At 41.0% G+C, this 18,374-nt stretch overlaps 2 protein-coding genes across 5 annotated transcripts in view; both read right to left on the bottom strand.

Annotated features, from left to right (window-relative positions):
• Positions 1-8,119, bottom strand: part of POLQ (DNA polymerase theta) — a 51,455-nt gene extending 43,336 nt beyond the window's left edge. For all 3 annotated transcript variants that reach the window (XM_086884019.1, XM_086884020.1, XM_086884021.1), the window contains exons 1-4: positions 7,773-8,119; positions 4,787-4,969; positions 3,953-4,083; positions 2,417-2,573 (exon numbers count right to left, since the gene is read on the bottom strand). In XM_086884019.1, the coding sequence (XP_086740145.1) occupies positions 2,417-2,573; positions 3,953-4,083; positions 4,787-4,969; positions 7,773-7,968 (667 nt within the window). In that variant the 5' untranslated portion in view covers positions 7,969-8,119. The remainder of the gene's footprint in view (positions 1-2,416; positions 2,574-3,952; positions 4,084-4,786; positions 4,970-7,772) is intronic.
• Positions 8,120-8,570: 451 nt separating this feature from the next.
• Positions 8,571-17,643, bottom strand: METTL16 (methyltransferase 16, RNA N6-adenosine). Of its 2 annotated transcripts, none has more exons than XM_023940662.2 (9): positions 17,058-17,643; positions 16,773-16,972; positions 15,604-15,744; positions 14,480-14,595; positions 13,586-13,728; positions 12,265-12,334; positions 11,313-11,402; positions 10,235-10,408; positions 8,571-10,143 (listed from the first exon to the last, which is right to left on the bottom strand). In XM_023940662.2, exons 1-9 carry the CDS (start codon positions 17,411-17,413, stop codon positions 9,532-9,534), a joined length of 1,902 nt encoding a protein of 633 aa, XP_023796430.2. In that variant the 5' UTR covers positions 17,414-17,643; the 3' UTR covers positions 8,571-9,531. The 2 variants fall into 2 exon arrangements, with proteins under 2 accessions (XP_023796430.2, XP_086740183.1); XM_086884057.1 differs by having other exon boundaries at positions 17,063-17,643.
• Between the last annotated feature and the right edge of the window lie 731 nt (positions 17,644-18,374).

Here is an 18,374-nt window from a genome sequence, read left to right as displayed (position 1 = left end):
TGTTTACTGTAGAATAAGTAGGTTGTTTTAATTCCCCATCCTGTTTAAATCTAAAAAGTTCTGAATGACAAGCAAGGAGGACTTGATTATTTTTTTTAAATAATTAAACTAGTAACATTTTAATTTCAAGTTGAAATTAAGAAACAAGTATCACAACACCACATTACAAATCCATTCCCAGCTGACACACTGAGAAAGCAGCAGATTCTTCTCTAATCATTTTTCTAAAAATTTCTTTAGCATCAGTGTCAAGAGGCTGAACAAGAGGAAGATCATCTCCTGTGTACCTGGATGTTCTAAACTGTTATATAATAATTAGCAACACAACACTGCTTTTAACTGCTTCATACAGCAAAGAAAGCTCTGGCAAGCAGAGAATTTGAATTTCTTTCAACGATTTCCAAAGGCAACGTGAGCTATCAGCATGGGGTTGACATCAACAAAAGGAATAGCTCAAGCTTGAGATGGAATCCAGCCAGGACTGCAGTCATCTCCCAATAATTCTTCTCAAAAGATAAAACACCCTTGTAACAAACTGGTCTAAATTTAGAATTAATTAGAAGACAAGGTACAATCTTGCAGTTTCAGACAAATTTGCTTTGGGTGACAGCTAAACTGGCATTTTCAGTTCATACCCATATTTTACAGCTTTTATGAAAATCTACCTCCAAATAGAAAACTTGTCCATTTCTTACATAAGATGACTTTTTAAACTAAATTTTAATTTAAAAATTAATGTGAGAGAAGCATATAAAGAAAAAAAAAAAAGCATTTTACCCTTATTTCTGTTATATGGCCATATTGGGGCATAAGGGAAATGGAGGTTTGCAGCAGAGGTATTTTCAAATGGTGAAAGAAAACCATGATGCTTTAAGGAGGTATTGGTATTGAGAACACATATTCAAACTCAGATCTTGTAGTCACTTGGCTGCTTATATTTAAATGACTCTTTTCAAGTACATTCATCTGTGAAAGTGCAACAACATGTAGGGATGAAATGGAGGTTCCAACCAGAGGGATTCGCTGTGTCTCTAGCTTCTGAAAGATGGTATCATTAAACAACACATTTCAATATACTGAATATGCTTCCAAGGCACACAAGCCAACATAAAGTTGCTTATCCTGACCCCACTGTCTGCCTTGTGTTGGCAGTACAGCTTGTACAGTGTGGTGGCATGGGATCAAACTAACCCTAGTTTAAACAAGCAAAAAAAACCTTAAACCAAATAGCCATATATTGAAATAAATAACGGGTTTTCCTCCAAATGAAGGGATTGCAAATATACATTCAAGAATCAAGCTGGACTGCAGGAGTCTTCATTTGAATGAGCTTAAAATGCTGCACAGCAGTCACCCACTCATCTTCCAGCCCACTGCCAGTCTCTTAAGCATTCATGGTGATTCAGCCCCTATAGATCCAGGCTTGAACGTGTTATCCCATGATCTCACACTATGAAAAAACCTGCAAGGTTTTATTTCCCATTTTCTCTCTAAAGAGCTCTTCTGGTACACAATGCAGCAGAATATTATGATACCAGATGCACACAGAACAGCAGTTTCAAAGGCGGAGGTCTCAGAGTAGTTCGATCCTCATCTATTTTTGCAATTTTTATATTCTTAAAATAGCAACCAGCTATGTTACAGGACAGAGTGAAGATGAGAAGGGTTGCTGGATAAAACACAACTGGGTATAGCTTTCTTGAGAAGAGAAGAAAAAGAGAATAACAAACTTCTGATTGGACCAGAAAAGCATGTCTCTCTCTCCAAGTGTACAAGGACACATTGGGCTTCTTCAGATTTTATCTCTTCCCCAATACTTAATGAATACTTTCATTATCTAGTGGCCATCAGGGCCACAGTGACCCAGAAGCCAAGGACAGAGGGTTTTTGAACAAACAAGACAGAAATGAATGGCACAGCCCTCCCAGTCACCATGCCTACCCAGAGGAGCACTATGTATTCATTCCGCTTATCCGGATCCAGATGAGCACAGAATGTAATTCCTTCTCTTCCTCAAGCTAAATGAAGATAGAGCTTAGATTCCACAATCTCTGTCTAAAACAAATGAACATAATACATTCCTGAATTCAAACTTCTCTCAGAACTTTAATTCAGTTTTATTAACTAGAGAACAGTTCCTAGCTACGGGAATCATAGTTAAACGCAGCTTGCCATCCATTTGAGACAAACTAAATCCTGCAGCTTCTACCTACTCACCCCAGCTGCTGAGCTACGTGGAACAGGGATGACTGTCCTCCTAAATCCAAATAAGAGATTCTCTGGAAGAAGAAAATTGCTGCATATTCCCATATGGTACGTCTGTCACATACAGAACTCAGAAAATTTGAAATATCCCATGATTTCACATGTACTCAGAATATGTAAACCCCACAATGGTCAAGCAGTAATATTTTACCCAGTGAGTCCATTTTGTTTTCTTCTATGAGTCTATTGATTAGTCCATTGGCTTTCTCAATGGTGCAGACAGCAACATCCAGAGCAGAGAAACGTCCAGCAGGAGCCATGCTTCCCATGTAGCCTTCAACTCTCACATCCACCTCCTGAAACAAGGCCTGTTTTCCAAGGATACAGAACATCATGCCAAGGTTACATCTCTGAATTTTGACCAATGCCTGCTGGAATTGCATTAAAGCCTGCACTCTACATCTACAATTTCTAGTACTTTTAATGCCGACTAATCAGATTAAAGCCGTATCTCAGCCAGTTAGTGACACTTCTTTTTCCCACTGTCATTTTTCATTTCCAAAGCAGAAGCCACAGAGTACATATTACAAGACAGTGTACATAACTGAGTAAAAGATGAGGACCACTGCTTTGTATAAGAAGACTTAATATTAAAAATGTTAGGGAACACACAATGTGACAGTTTATAACATCAGTGACTTATGTACAAAGACACATTCCACTTGAGAAATCCTGGGCAAAAGCCAAACATGGAACTCCAAATATAGTGATGACACATCTCACACTGAAAGCCAAGAAACAGTAACTTCCCTTCCAGGTCTCCTTACTGCAGTGCCGAAGTTATGACACATCCCACACGGCATTAACAAAAGATACAAATATTTGGACCTCACAGGTCACCCTTTGAGTTCAAGTATGTAGAGCTATGGTCACACCTCATGCCAGGAGTAGCAGAACAGATCACTGATAATCCTCCAGTTTTACAAGATTAAAGCAAAAACATGTCTCCATTATAAATGAGTACAAAGACTGCATTTAGTTTGTAGGATTCCCTAGCAATTTGTAACATTAAGATACCATCTCAGTTAATGAACAACCAAACTGTCTTAACTGCTAGAAACTATAACAAAAATTCCTGATGGGTTTGGATGTGGTTTTAGTCATTGTCATTACCTAATGGCAACAACAATTGATATGGAAGTCTTTAAAAAAAAGTATTCATGTCTTGAAGAATGTTCTCACTGTAATTTTATTTTTTAAATAGCTGGGGCAAGAAAGCGAAGACATAATCATATTCTGGCAGAAAAAAAAAATAGCAAAGTGAAATCAAATGCACAAAATTGTCGTGAAATACCCCAAGGAAAGCTAAAATATACTTATATCCTTCAGATAACATTTACACCTCCCCTTTGTACTTTTCTTAACACAGTCTTTCATTTGAAACTCCATTTAAATTTTGTATATTATCAAACCAGTGAATAAATGCAATTAACAATGCTTTAAAAGTCAAAGCTGAAATAAAATGTTTTAATTGACTCCATAAATTTTTTCTAAGTTTACCTTTTTGGCTAAAAGTTTCTTTTTTTATCTCCAACTTAGAGCAAGTTTTAAATTATCTACAACTTCTTTTTGAAAAAAACTCAGGAATTTTTTTTTCTTCCCAAAATCCATGTTTTTGCATTTCTTTTTAAAAAATGTGACCCAACAACTACTACCCATACACTCACCCTCCTTGAATGCTACTTACCTGCAGGTAACATTTCTTCTCCTTAGCCACAGAAACAAAGGGAAGAATGAGAAGAGCTTTCTTACGAGTCTCCAGGACTCGCTTCAAAATAAGCAATTCTGCAACAAGAGTCTTTCCAGCACTGGTAGGAGCTTGAAAAAAAAAAAAAAAAGGGTAGTTAATTATTTTTTAAGTTTAAAAAATAAATCCAAAGAACAAGCATCACAAATCTAGCACAGAAAGCAGTTACTGGAGAACTTGGGGTGGGACTCTTCAGCTGGCGTCTCTCACCCACAACCACATTTGCAGTCACCCCTATGAAGAGTCAAGAAGACTAAAAATCACCCACCTCTCTTCTAAGTTCTTCAGTGCTGCTCCAGAACCTTTTTCCCATGAAAGTTAGACAACCAATTGTCATTTCCTACAGATTTCTAGTCCACCAGTCCTACTTCTCCTTCTGCATTACTTACCCTTCTGTGCAAACACCCCACACACCATACATGATCACAAATGATAAATGGACTGAAAAAAAACTAATAGCAAATAATATTCTCAGAAGTATGTGTATCTTCAATTGTTGTTATCATTCAGTTCCTAGCTGGCAGTCTGTAATAAGAAAGAGTCACCACTAGCTGACTCTTAATTATCAATTTCTAAAGGAACTTTAACAGAGAAACTGGAGCAAAAAGTCCCTCTTCACATCTGGAAAGGAGACCGTTAAGTCAAGTTTGAGGTACAGCAATGGGACAGATCTTAAGACATCTCCAGAAAAGGATCTCAGCCTTTCTAGCTGCCAGATCCAAATGTTTCAGCATCAAGAAGTCCTTGTAAATGTCTTGTCAGATGTTTGCATACCTGAGTAAACGAGGTTCTTCCCTTCCAGAACTTGTCCAAGCATCAGGCATTCTGCTTGCCATTCAAACATCTGCACTACCCCCAGACTGTGGTATTTGTCCAGAACCGCTTTGGGGAGACCCCAGCTTGCAAGGAGCAACTTGTCTGCTTGGTCTTCAGGAACATTTACCTGCTGATATTGCCCTTTGGAAGGAGAAAATAAAAATAAAATTTAAAAAGTCAAGTATCATCTTTCCATCTGAGGTCACTTAGGTTATACACCTAAATGTCAAACTTCTCTACCAACTCCTGTATTACAAGAGAAGGCAATAAACTATCTTCCCTATATTTTTCAGTATTTTATGTGGATGGTTCATTGTTTTTCTTATCTTCTGACATCTTTTTTTCAATTTTTCCTCCTGTAAGATTTTACACATTCAATTAATTCCTTCACCAAACTCTTGCCCTGGTATTTGCTTTTGAGACAAAGCAGCCATTACCAAATACATAGTCAAAGACAGCTTCAGCACTGATTAATGTAACAGCATTGCAATGTATTTGCCACCTTGTCCTCACCCACACCATTTCCCTTTCAAGTTACTGCTACTGAGATTTCCGTAGTTCCTCTAGCTTAACTAAGTTCCTTGCCGATTATTTCTTGTCTTAGTAACCCAAAACAAATTTGTTCTGACTACAGACACTGCCTCCTCCCTCTCCTTCTCCTCCCTTTTTCCAAATCATTAAGAAAACTCAAGCTTTTTGTCCCATTCAGGTTTCTGATCCACAGGAATGCCTACCCTATCACCCATAAATATATCGTTCCCATAAAAGCCTTTTGTGAAAGACCTTGTCAAATTGAGATGGAAACTAAGTAACTGTGTATACTGCCTCTACCTGTTCTTCTACTGGTACATTCAAAAAATTCTAAAAGAAATGTCCCACCATTGTTGACAGCATAAGGGCAGGCTAGATTAATAACACCAGCCTGCATAAGCAGACAGCATTTTTTTTTCTCATTACACTTAAAAATTTCAACTGCTGCCTTGAGGTTAACCCCAGTCTAGGCTGTCACTGCTGCATGATCTGTCTCCTCTACACAGCTTTGCTTCACTTTGTATAATTAAAGTACAATAAAATACTAAACAAAAATTTACACACCATTGGGAGAGAACAGAAATATGATACAAAGCAGAACAGACTTCCCAAGGGGAATTCAGAGGAGACCAGAATTGTCTATCCTAAGCTGTGACTGTGGTGGGTTGACCCTGGTTGGATACCAGGTGCTACCCAAAGTTACCCAAAGTCATTACCCTCCTCAACAGGACAGGAGAGACAAAATACAATGAAAGGTTCATGAGTGAAGGAAAGGACAGGGAAAGACCATCCACCAATTACCATCACAGGCAAAACACTTGACTTGGGGAAAATCAATTTATTACAAAACAAATTAGAGTAGGATAATGAGAAATAAAGCAAAATCTTAAAAACACCTAGCCTTTTTTCCCCCCCTTTTAAATACATTATCGCAGAGGTGCTACTGCCGTTGCTGATAGCCTTGGCCTTGGCCAGTGGCAGGTTCCTCTTGGATTTGGCTGGCATTGGCTCTGTCCAACCTAGGGAAAACTTCTGGTGGCTTCTCATAGAAGCTCATAGTCCACCCCTTGCCCTGCAAATCACAGTGACTAATCTGGCAGAATTAGGATTCAGAAACATAAAAAACCCTACGTGATAGGACCTCAAGCTTTTTCCACAGTGTTAAAACCAACAAATTTCACATAAAGGATGGAATAAGTAAAGGATTACGTGATTCTGCTGTTTGAAGAATATCTCTAGATTACAAGTGAACATGTGTTTGGAAACTTGTGGCTTAGAGATCAACATACAGAAATGTACCTGTGACACTAACCTTTTTTTTATTTATTAAAACAATGCTAAGAAACAGTAAAAAGTAGGCAGATGCAAATTGTTGTTTAAAAACACTAGGTATTAGATTTCTCAGTAAGAAAACCATTCCAGAGTGTAGGGCCAGTTAAACACAAGAATGCTGCTTACTGTATTGTCTTTGGGGAGCTGACTGTGGAAATGTGTACATAGCCTTGCTCTGTTCCATTTGCAGAAACTGACAAAATTGTATCTTTCAGAGCACAATCACATCAGTGAGATGTGACATGACTGGAGAAGAGACCAAGAGATGTAAATGCTTTAAAAAGTTACAGAAAATCACAAAAGAGATGAAACTGCAAGACGCTTTGTAAATACCTTGATTTAGGATGTTGTATACAATCTCGGTTGTATACGTCTTGATTTCTCTCTTGATTCAAGAGCACAATAAGCTGGTAAAATGTATGTATGGCATCTAGAAGCGTCATTTTAAGTGGCTCTGTCTGGCAGCAGGAGCACTCGATATGACACCTTGCCACAAGATGTTTATCCAAAATCCTGTATATTGCATACAGAAATATATTGTGCATACTTATATGTATTCTCTGATCAATTTCACAAGGCAGGTAAACAAACCTTGCCTGGTACACCAAGGGGAACGGACTACACCGATTGTTGTATTATGGCAGCACCTAGAGGCCAAGCCAAGAATAAAGCCCACTGTTACAGGACACACAGAACGCTCCCATCTCAGAACGGTGCACAGAATATACATTTGCTGATTTTCTTCCTCGACCACACAGTGAGGGGCGCAGGAAATCCTTCGATCAGCCCCCTGCTAACACAAGCAGGTGATCGAGGGCAGCCGCTGCCCTCGAGGGGGAAAGGAAGGGGCCAAGCGCGGCCCGAGCGGCGCCGCCCCCGGGCCAAGGCCCCGCGCCGGGAGAGGCGGGAGGGTCCCCGGCCCCTTGCAGCGGCGCCCCGCTGCCCCTCGCCCAGCACGTCCCGACCCGCCCCGCTGCACGACCGAGAGGAAGGCGAGAAGGGAGAGAAGCGGAATGGGAGAAAAGCGGAACGGGAGAGAAGCGGAACGGGAGAGAAGGGCTGCGCTCTCCCGCGCCGGTACCTGCCGAGCCGCTGCGGCGCAGGGAGAGGTCGAGGCCGGGCGGGGGGCTCAGCAGGGCGCGGCGGGGAGCGGCGGGGCCGGGCGGCACAGCCCGCCCCGGCCCGCGGGAGCTGCCGCCGCCGAGCCCCGCGGCTGAGGCCGCGGCGGCACCGCTGAGGGTGAGGCCGGTGCCGCCGCCATCTTCCCGCCCCGCCATTCAAACCCGGCCCCGCCCCGGCCGGCGGGAGCAGGGGGCCGGCGGGAGCCGGGAACGCAATTCCCGCAGTACACCGGGCACCCCGGAACGCCCGAGGCGTGCGGCCAGCGCAGAGTAGGGGCTGTGCTTGTAAAAACGCCGGTCCGTGCTTAGGCAGCGCTCCGAGCGTGCGGTACGCGTGCTGTAGCGGTGAAAGGCGGAGCTCATGAACGAAGGGTCCGTGTGCTTCAACAAAACAAGGCTTACTTTGCAGGGCTGAAGCAACAGGACAAGGCACAAAGGACAAACAGCCTCACCTGCTGTTTCCAATGTCTCTGACGCCAAAATAGCTGTTTCAGATTCTAAAAGACTAGGACTGGTTTTACTTCTCCTCAGCAACGTGAATATGAGAAGCAGTTCGAAGAAACTTCCAGGAAAATTCTGCAGCATCCGAAAAATGCATGTCTTTGTCCATCACCCACGGAAGTGCTAAAAAGTATTGTATCAAAAAATAAGGGATTTTTAAGTTCCTTTTAATTTCAGCTGAAGAAAACATACCGATTTTCCCAAAAACAGGGACAGCAAAGGGTGAACATTGAAAGGACTATGAACACACACAGTTATTTCCTTCTAGACACCACTGCTTTATTTTGTTTTCATTAACACACACACACCCAACTCAGAAAAGCTCTCCATGTTCTGTTATCTCTCTTCAGAGAAATGGATCACAGGTTAGGAGGCTGACTTCACATGAAGCAAGACTGGTGCTCATCATCTCAAACACATACACGCAGAAATTTCTGGCCCTTGAAAGACGAGCATGTGCTCTCATTCGCATCTTTAAATGGAAGCAAAATTCTTTAAGAGTACTGCTTAAACAGACACTTATATCTGAGTAAGTGTAAAGGATGGTCTAATGGAAGAGTCAATGTATTTTAATCGTCTTTAAATCAAGCAGCTCAAAAAGCTGCTTTCATTGTTCAAGTTTACCAAACCAGATGCTAACAGTAGGCTCTTCTGTGTTTCAAAGCCCAAGCACCAGACTTACACACTTTTTTCCTAAAGCAATTATTTTAATGAATTGACATTTGGAGAATGTATACACACTGCTACTCCGTTGACCAAAAGTTAGATACATTAAAGAGAGGCATACTAAAATGCTCTGCTAAAGACTCCTCCCTGCAGGAAACAATTCCCACTGCAGAATAACCGTTTCCTGTATTAGTACTGAAAAAATACTGAAGAAAATAACTCAGTAAAGATTTCTACTTAGTAACAATATATATTTCTATTGTTCCAGAAAAAGACCAGAATAAGCACTGCTGATATTTAAAATCCTCACAGCATAAATATGTTTCACTTCAACATATAGTTTTACAGCTGCAGTATGAAATCTATTAGTTCCTCATCAGTTCATGCCCTCCTTACATCTTTGAAAAAGCTATTTAAAATATTAAAGGAGTCATCTATCTTCATTCTACTCTTCAGAGGAAAAGACAGATTTTCTATCTGAAAATTTTAATTAATTAAAAATAGTTTACAAAATTTGAGGACAGACCTACTTCACCAAAGTAGGATAAAGAGCTAACTAGCAACCAATCGAAGAATTTGGTTCCGTAAGTATGTGCACAGCTGGTTCATCAAGTCTCTGTTCTGTCCTTCAACCCAGTGCATTTCTACTACCACATCATTTCCTTCTTTCTTCACATTCATTAAACACTTGAAGAGAAAACCCCCACTAGTTTCTTTAGGGCTTTGCTCTTTATCCACTGTCAGATTGCTAGCTTCTTCTGAAGGGCAAGGATCCTCCTTTGCATCACCAGAACCTTTCCCAAGCGATGTTTCTCTCTGCTTTTCCTCCATCTCCTCTTCCTTCACAGGATCACTGTGCTCTTCTTTGGCAGCAGATTCCTCTGGTTCACCTGCTGTCATCTGGACATCCTCATCAGGTGCCATAAACCCCATTTCAGAGTCTTCAGCCTTGGGGTTTTCACAGTCCGAGTTGTTGCTCAAACTCTTCTGGTTGTTCTTTTCCTCCTCCATTGCTTGCAGAATATCTTCAGAAGCTCGAGGAAGTTCTCGTAATTGCCTTACTCTCTCACGTTTTTTTCTCCTCAAATGAATCCAGGAGTTTTCAATGGCAGTCACAAAGAGGCTAATTTCATCTTTTCCACATGGAACACGTTTATGCTGAACCTATTGCAAGAAAATAGAATTTCATACAATCTTCTCACAGTTACGCTTTCAATTAAGATGCTGTTTTAACATCTAATACTTCATACTGTACCTTCAGATCAGTGAGAATCTTCTCTACCCAGGCTCTAACCACAGCAATAGCTTCTACAGCATCCCAGCCCATAGCTTCAGCTTTGATGGATAACTCTTTGACTGTAGAAGCCAAAACCAGGAATGTAATTGGTTTTCGTGGTTTTTCTAGTTTTCTTCTTTTAGAGGGAGGTGACTAGAAGAAGAAAGAAAGAAAATAATTACAAGGCTATGCAGTACTATAGTAGGATGACTTTTGTCCTCAGAAGACTCTGATTCCATAAGACATGAGGATTAAGAGTGTAACATAAGGCACTAAGCAGTCATTCACATGACCCGTGCTCCACTTCAGCCCCAGGAGTTTTAGACTCAAACCAGCTAACAGGATCATGCACTTTATGCTAGCCTGATGGACAGAGGGACTTTATCTTCAGGTATTAGGCAAAAAGCTTCACTGGCTCCTTCAAACTATGAGCTCTCCATGAGCTGACAAAGTGTGGCTGCTCTAGGGAATAGAGGCCAACTGCCAATATCCACATTTGAACCCAAGTGCACTGAAAATTTACTTGCATCTTCCTTAAGATTGGTTATTGTCTATACCTATATTCAAATATACAAACATCCAGATCCAAAAAAGCAACTGGCTCACATTTAAGGTGAACAAGCTCCACTTACATTCATGTAGGCAAGTCTGAGTTAGACGTGGTCATACCTATTTGGTAACAGAATCCACATGTTAAATTAAAACTGAGTTCTCAGAGGGAAGTTTAAATTCAAATCTAGCCCCAAACTTAGCATATTTTCATTACTACTGAACTGCTATTTGAGGTATGCTACAAATGATCCTTATTTTCACTGAAACCCACAGGAAGTTCCTACAATGGCTTCCCTTTTCCACCTTTGACAAGGGTTACTCATGAATCACAATTGCTAACAGACTGGCAGCCATCTAAGAAATTCCACTGTCCATACAGCCCAGCACATTCAATAATTCCAGTCTGAAGAAGAACAGTTTGTATCACAGTAGTTACAGCTCATTAGCCTCTTCCTCAAGTAAGAGGCACAGAAAATCACAAGCAAACCAGAATTAAGCTACTTACAGGTACTTGCACATCATCATAGAAACTCCAGGCCAGCGCCCATCTCATGGTGCGTCCCTGGCAGAATTCAGTATGAGTGACTTTAGGAACCTATGTAAAGAAGCAATACATTATTTCAGATTAATAAACAACATTGTTTTACTGCACACACTTTCAAACAAAGCATATTTTCTCATAACTCAAATGGAGATTATTTCTGACACGGCTCAGAGGTGTCAGTGCCTTTTCTCATTTCTCTCCCTTTACAAAGACTGAGGCGCAACAGTTCAAGAGCAGAGAAGAAAATCAGATATTTTGTATCTAGCCCAGCATCTGCTTTTTGTAATTCATCTTTCTGAGAATTTATATCACCAAGAATTCCCTTTCCTTCCACTGCATACTAAGACAGATCTCACAATTACTCTCTTTGTATGGGAATTAAGTGAAGAGTATGCTTCCTCCAGAAAGCCATCCAAAAGTCCTTTGCACAGCCCTCTTTAATGACAATAGCAGCACAAGGTTCCATTTTACTTGGTGCCAGAATTAAACACAAACAAAACAATGCTGCCACTTAAATCGTGTTACTATTTCTTTTATGAACCAAATTGCTAGATTTCATGTGAGCTAAGAAGAAAGAAAGCTAGATTATTTTTTTAATTGTTGTTTTTCTGGGGTTTTTTTACTACAGCCTTGTTAAGGCTATTTTAAAGCAGAAACCCTGAATCTCCTAGAATGAATACATGCTCCTACATGTGCTAAAGATAAAACTTTGGAGACAATATTTGCTACCTATCTGTCAGTTTTGAACCTACAATAGTTAAACCTCAATTGTTTCCCTAACAAGGAATTGCAGTTCCTTTTTGTAATAAAAACCCCATTAAATAATCCAACAATAATTACCCACATGCATTGAAGCATACTATATTCTGTATGGAACACAGGCAGGATACATATGGACTCCATGCAAACTCACCCCCTGGATTCGAAGTTCTTCTTTCAGTGGTGCTAAACTGCATTTCTTCCCCAGCATGCAACTATACCATCTGCAAAGAACACATTAAAAAAAGTGTTTCACAAATAGGTTTTTTTTTCCAACTGAGAATGGCAGCTATAAACAAGAACTGTTTGGATCAGAATGCTGCAAAAACAATATGAGATTAAAAACCAAAATAACAACAAGAAAGAATCACACTTAAACAGAGTGACTAGGACACAATACAACAAAATTCAGAACAGAAGGTCCAAAGACAGACTGGACAGGAATATCTTTTTGTGATTTTAAGAAATACATTAGGAGTTCAAACAACATGTGAACAATGAATAATCTTGTTTCAAAGAGTGACTTCAGTTATGGGGAAGATGTTAACCTTACAAGAATTTGTTTCAACTTCTCCACTTTCTTTGGAGAATGAATCAGAACAAAAAGCAATAACCAACTATTGGCAAGTAATTATGCTCAAAAGCAGACATACTGACTATCACTTGTGCTCACTCATACCTTATCCAGGTTTCTATCAAGTAAACCTGTATTTCATAAGGAAAAGATCAGGCAAAAAAAGGAAAAAAGTTATTTTCCCACTTCAAGTGAAGCTTATCCTTCCACCCAGCTCCACATCTTCAGAATCTCCTCTGATTCTGAAGCTCTGTTCTTCATCTAAATGATTATTCGAGCTTTACAACCCCATTTTGCACATTTTTTGAAGACTGGATTCAAAAAAGCTTATTCATAAATATAACGTATTGAAGTACAAAACTTAAGATTTCCCAGTTATCAAGGGACAGTTTAGTCAAAAAACTGAAGACATGCCATCTGTTTCAAAGTAAGGTCAAAAGAAGGTCTCACTGTTTTTTATTGCAGCTTATGTTCACCCGAGACAACATTCAGTACAACAGTGTCCTTCAGCAGGCAAAGCTGAAAGTTACCAAAATTCAGCCAGGAAAAGATAGAAAGTTTTAAGTAATCAACAGATAACTAGGCAATGTCATAAAACCTCCTCCATCCCAAAAGTCCTTAATAATGAACCCTGATCTGTCTCTTATCAGGTACATATGCTAATTTTGCTGCAAGCTACAAGTGTCATTTGTACAGGCTTTTTTTTCCTTCTGCATTTAAATACCTCCAGCAATAACTCCTAATTGCTGCTCAGGAACAATTGGATGTATAAGTATCACCAAGCAACTCAGCAGGTATCACTGGACCATAGTCACTAAAATAACATTTTTGCCTGATTTCTGCCAAAGATGAAGGTAAAAGGTGTTAGTTTGGGGTTTTTTAAATGGAACAAAACACTTACCGTAACCTCTTTTTAAGCTGGAGACTATCATGAATAATTCTTTTGACAAATTCTAGTTCTCCTCCCTCAGCCATGATTTCTGTAATCCCTCCTGTATTTACAGAGCTGGGAGGGGGACGCCGTGGATTTCGAGAATTAACTCCCTGGATTAAAAAAGAACATTTGACATGAACATTTAATGAAATATTATGCTGCTTTGTACACTGCTTCCTATCTTAATCTTTAGTAGGTAGCAAGCACTACCACCTCTACTTATCCTCTCCCCATCAGAACCATAGATAACAGACAAAGATCCATTCAAAATAAACATATCTGAGTGAATTCCCTACAATTTCAAACATAGGTAAGCTACTTGTCACACCAGGATACTGCTAACATGAAATATGTGGTTCCAATCCATGTAAGACGTGCTAAGTGCATCTATGCAATTACAATCTATAGTGTTTAATCAAATCTTAAATCTTCTTATCTCCTGGTCTGCCTTGCACAGACTTTCTGACTATGGGTATTGCAAGATCTGTATGATACTGTCTGCATGACTAAGGAAATGAAAAATGCAGTTAATCAAAATTTCAGAAACCAATTCCTCTGTACCACTGTTACACAGCAGGCACCTGATTTCAGATTTACCAGCTGTCTGTTTTCCAAACTCATTTTCTAAGACAGTAAGAACTTGGGAAAGAATGCTGCAGCTCATCCTCCACTTTAGGAGGGGTAACAGTTAAGTTTTCAGAACTCCTTTAGGGGCTAGGGGATGAGGAGGGAGAAGGCTTAAATGCTATTTCAGGATGATTTGGGACTTTCCACTCAACCTTGGCCAAGCCAAGAGGTTAAATTCTTGCTACCATCCCACTGACTACTGAAGTACATACAACATGCAGTTTGTTACCTTACCTTAGCTTCCAACTGGTTGGCAAAAAAAGGGGGGTTACACATGCAGAAATCATAAATGATCTCAGATTCTTCCTTCAGTGCATCCATTAGAAGAGTCTTCTGTGGCACCTTAACCACTATTAGAAAAAGTGAATTTGGCAAGTAAGGAACTTTGTATTTTATTTAACATGCTATATACATTATACATTGTGTAAAACCTGTACTTTCTAAACAAGGCTTTCTATAAAAGAGATGTAACAAATGCCACCATGCAAATAAAGATTTCAGGTCAAGGATTAGCATACAAACAGCTTGTATACACAGCAGCAGAATCTGTTTAAAACAACAAGGACTGCCTGAGTTATGCCAAGTTCTCCAATACAACCTCAAATGTGCTTTACAGGTACAGGCACTAAAGCTTCACAGGAAGCCTGTTACTTTGCCAGCTGCTTTTCCAGTATTGAAATGATTCCCATTGAAACACATTAAATTCCCACCACACCACTAAAAATCAGTGGCAGGAGTGACAGAAAACTCTCATTGTTCTCCACATCAAGCTCTGGATCTTCAAGACTGACATGGACAACAGACTAAGACATGTTGGTCAAATGGATGCTTCCAAAAGCTTTTTTTCAGAGCTCATAAATGGACCTGATTTTTACTACACTGAGTTTCTACAGAAAATTTTCCAAGCTCATTCCCAGATCAAGTCTGGCATACTGCCTCTGCTGCCACAGGCAGTGCCAGGACTTCATTCAAGAAGTGAGGATGAAGAACTCTGTACAAGATACACTTTTCTGGCAGTATCATGCAGTTATCCAAGGGGAGTATTCCAGGTCTCCTACCAGCAGAAATAGCCCAAACACTAAGAAATACTTCAGTAATAGACAAGGAATAATGAGATAAAAACACTCCATGGTAAACTTTAGCTTCCAGATTTTGGTAAGGAAGAGTATTTCTCTATGCACCCATCCCATGCTAGACAAAGCAGCTTTTTGGCTTAAGCACACACAGACTTTAGTAAATATTCTGCTCTAGTAAAAGTATGTATTTGAGCATGTATTTGGAAGGAACACACCTTCTGATATGACTCTGAACACGCAAGGATATGTCACAACATTCACATACTACTTATTACACTGTACCTTTTATAAGATCAGACAAGTTATTCTGTTCCACATTCTTCTTGGCATAATTGAAGCACATGTCATCCACTTCTGTTGCAAGGAAATACCAGCCATTCAAAGTTGCTCCAAGTAATGGGTAGATACAGGATGCCCCTGTCCCTGCAGAAGTGAAAATCCATGAAAAATGCAAAATAAGTGCTAGTGTTAAACAGAGTGTGGCTGTTAACTATGTACTTATTACACCGAAAAGAACTAACTTCAAGAAAATGCTGATTATTGATGATCCACTACTCAATTCGTTAGTGAATTTAATTTTTGTAATTTGAAAAATAGCAATGTCAAATATGTACTTTTACATATTTGTACATTACATAAAATAAATAATTTAATAATCTAGAATAAATTTTCTAGTAAACTACCAACTTTGGTTTAAGCTATTTTTCTTCTATATGACAATGGTTAATTTATATAAAGAAAGCTAAATACATTCTGACTTTACTAAAACAAAAAACCTACCACATATAAATTTCTCTTCAGCATTTTTCTATCATCTATCAAAAATAATTTACTTCGATGCATACAACAACCATCAAAAAAAAAAAATCTGTTCCACCAGACTGTCTTTCCCCAATGTCCAAAACTATCAAAGAAATCTAACTGTCAATTAAGATATTCAAAAAGAGAGACAGACAGGTAAAAACTTGGTAAAAAAGAGAGAGATGCTAGTACAAAATAATTACGGCATACTTAGGTGATCAAATTATCAATGACAACCAAATTTAGGATTAAAGCAAAATTAATAAATTAGCAACAAAACAATTCACTAGTTATAACAGTGAGAAGAAGCACTTTTTAGCTCCTCTAGAATGACATTTCTGCCTGCACTTCTAGAAGCACAGTTTTTGTACACCACCCAAAGATGCACTCAAGTGAGTTCAAGGCCCTGAAAAGCCACATAATTGCGTGCCATGACTGTCGCTGTGTTTGTGCAGAGGAATCCTGCCTGCCCAGAGGGCACATGAAAACACCTGTGGAGCTCAGACTGCCTTCCACCACAGCGAAAATAGATCAGATCTCTTTGTTTCTCGAACTCGACGCATTCCTGTGCATGTGCAACGAATTGTATCTGCTACTGTCTTACTTGCTGATGGTAAATAAGGATTTAAACGTTCAGCTTTGCCAAGTACCTATGTCAATGCCTCGTCTCAGGGTTTGTTTCTCAGCGTCCCGGTGGCCGATGAGATCCTCCACCCAGTGGATGTAGTTCAGCCTCAAAGGGACGGTGGGAATGAGCCTTTCCACGGGAATGTCGATGGTCAGCCCGAAATCCTCCTTCAGGAGGGTGCACGTCAGAGCCCTCACGGCCTCGGGATCCTTGAAATTCAGGCTGAAAGGCACACGCAGAGCTTTCGTGGGTGCCCGGGGGGAGACACACATGGGCACCCACCCGCCCCATGCCGCCCCGGCCGTACCTCACCCTGCCCGCGAGGGTGGTCTGCACGTGCTGCTGGAACTCGGGGTACTTGCCAGCCAGGTAGGCGAAGTCGGGCGGCTTGTCCTTGTAGCGGTTGCGAGCGTGCATGGATTTGTTGAGGGCCATGTCGGGCCGGGACGTGCCGGGAACGCGGCGCGGGATAACGGCCGCACCCCCGGGCCCGCTCCCGGCGCGCACCGCGGCCCCGCGGGCCGTACCAAGGCGCGGCGGGCCGCGGGGGGGGCCGCCGGGCGCCGCCCCGCTCGGACCATCGCCCGCCGCAGCGGCGAGGGAGGTGCAACAGCTGAGGCGGAGAAGCGACCGCCGCAGATCCACAGAACCCTGGAATGTCATGGGTTAGAGGGGACTTTAGGGATTAGCCAGTCCCAACCCCGCTGCACCAGGTTGCTCAAAGCCCCATCCAGCCTGGCCTTGAACGTTGCCAGGGTTGCGGCATCCACAGCTTCCCTGGGCAACCTGGGCCAGTGCCTCACCACCCTCACAGTAAAGAATTCCTTCCTAATATCCAGCCTAAATTTCCCCTCTTTCAATTTACTTCTTGTCCTATCACATCAGTGATGAAGAATCCCTCTCCAGCTTCCCAGCAGCCCCCTTCAGACGCTGGAAGCTTGCTGGGGGGTCTCCACAGAACCTTCTCCAGGATGAACAGACCCAATTTCCTCAGCCTGTCTTCATCCGTGGTGCCCCAGTCCTCTCACCAACTCCTCCGGACTTGCTCCAACTGTTCCATGTCCTCCTCATGCTGGGGGACCAGAGCTGGACCCCTTACAGTTATAATGTAGATGTTCTATATACAGGCCTCATCGCTTCAGCATTAGATACTCACTGAAGACAAATACATGAAATTGCATAAACAGATGCATTTTTCTGGTGGCTGCTCTGTCCAGGCTCAGAGACAGCAGCATGCGGCACATCCACGCCCATCTTCGCATATATTACCTACCCAAATCACCTTGGTTACCTTGAAGGAGTCTTCAGCATTCTCTGGAACACCTCATAGCCATGGATTTCTAGAAAATTCCTGCATGAAGCCACTGGCAACCAAGCAGCTGGGGCCTGCTGCTTGTGGCTTACCTTGTGCCACAAGCTTTGCAACACATGGATTTTAAACGATGTATTAAACAGTTTGAGATGGGGGGGGAAAACCCCAAGGCTTACAAATCAAACCTGGAAAAGATTTCTGAGAATTTCCCCACTTCAAGCACTTTCAATATACAGCATGTACTTCTAAAAACTATCGTACTGTTGTGCTTGTTGAACATAAATCATGAAAAAGTGTATTACAGTGAGCTTT

The sequence above is a fragment of the Cyanistes caeruleus genome, chromosome 3, assembly GCF_971803275.1.
Source record: "Cyanistes caeruleus chromosome 3, bCyaCae1.hap1.1, whole genome shotgun sequence".
NCBI classification, from domain to species: domain Eukaryota; kingdom Metazoa; phylum Chordata; class Aves; order Passeriformes; family Paridae; genus Cyanistes; species Cyanistes caeruleus.
This window is presented reverse-complemented; position numbering and strand designations above follow the sequence as displayed.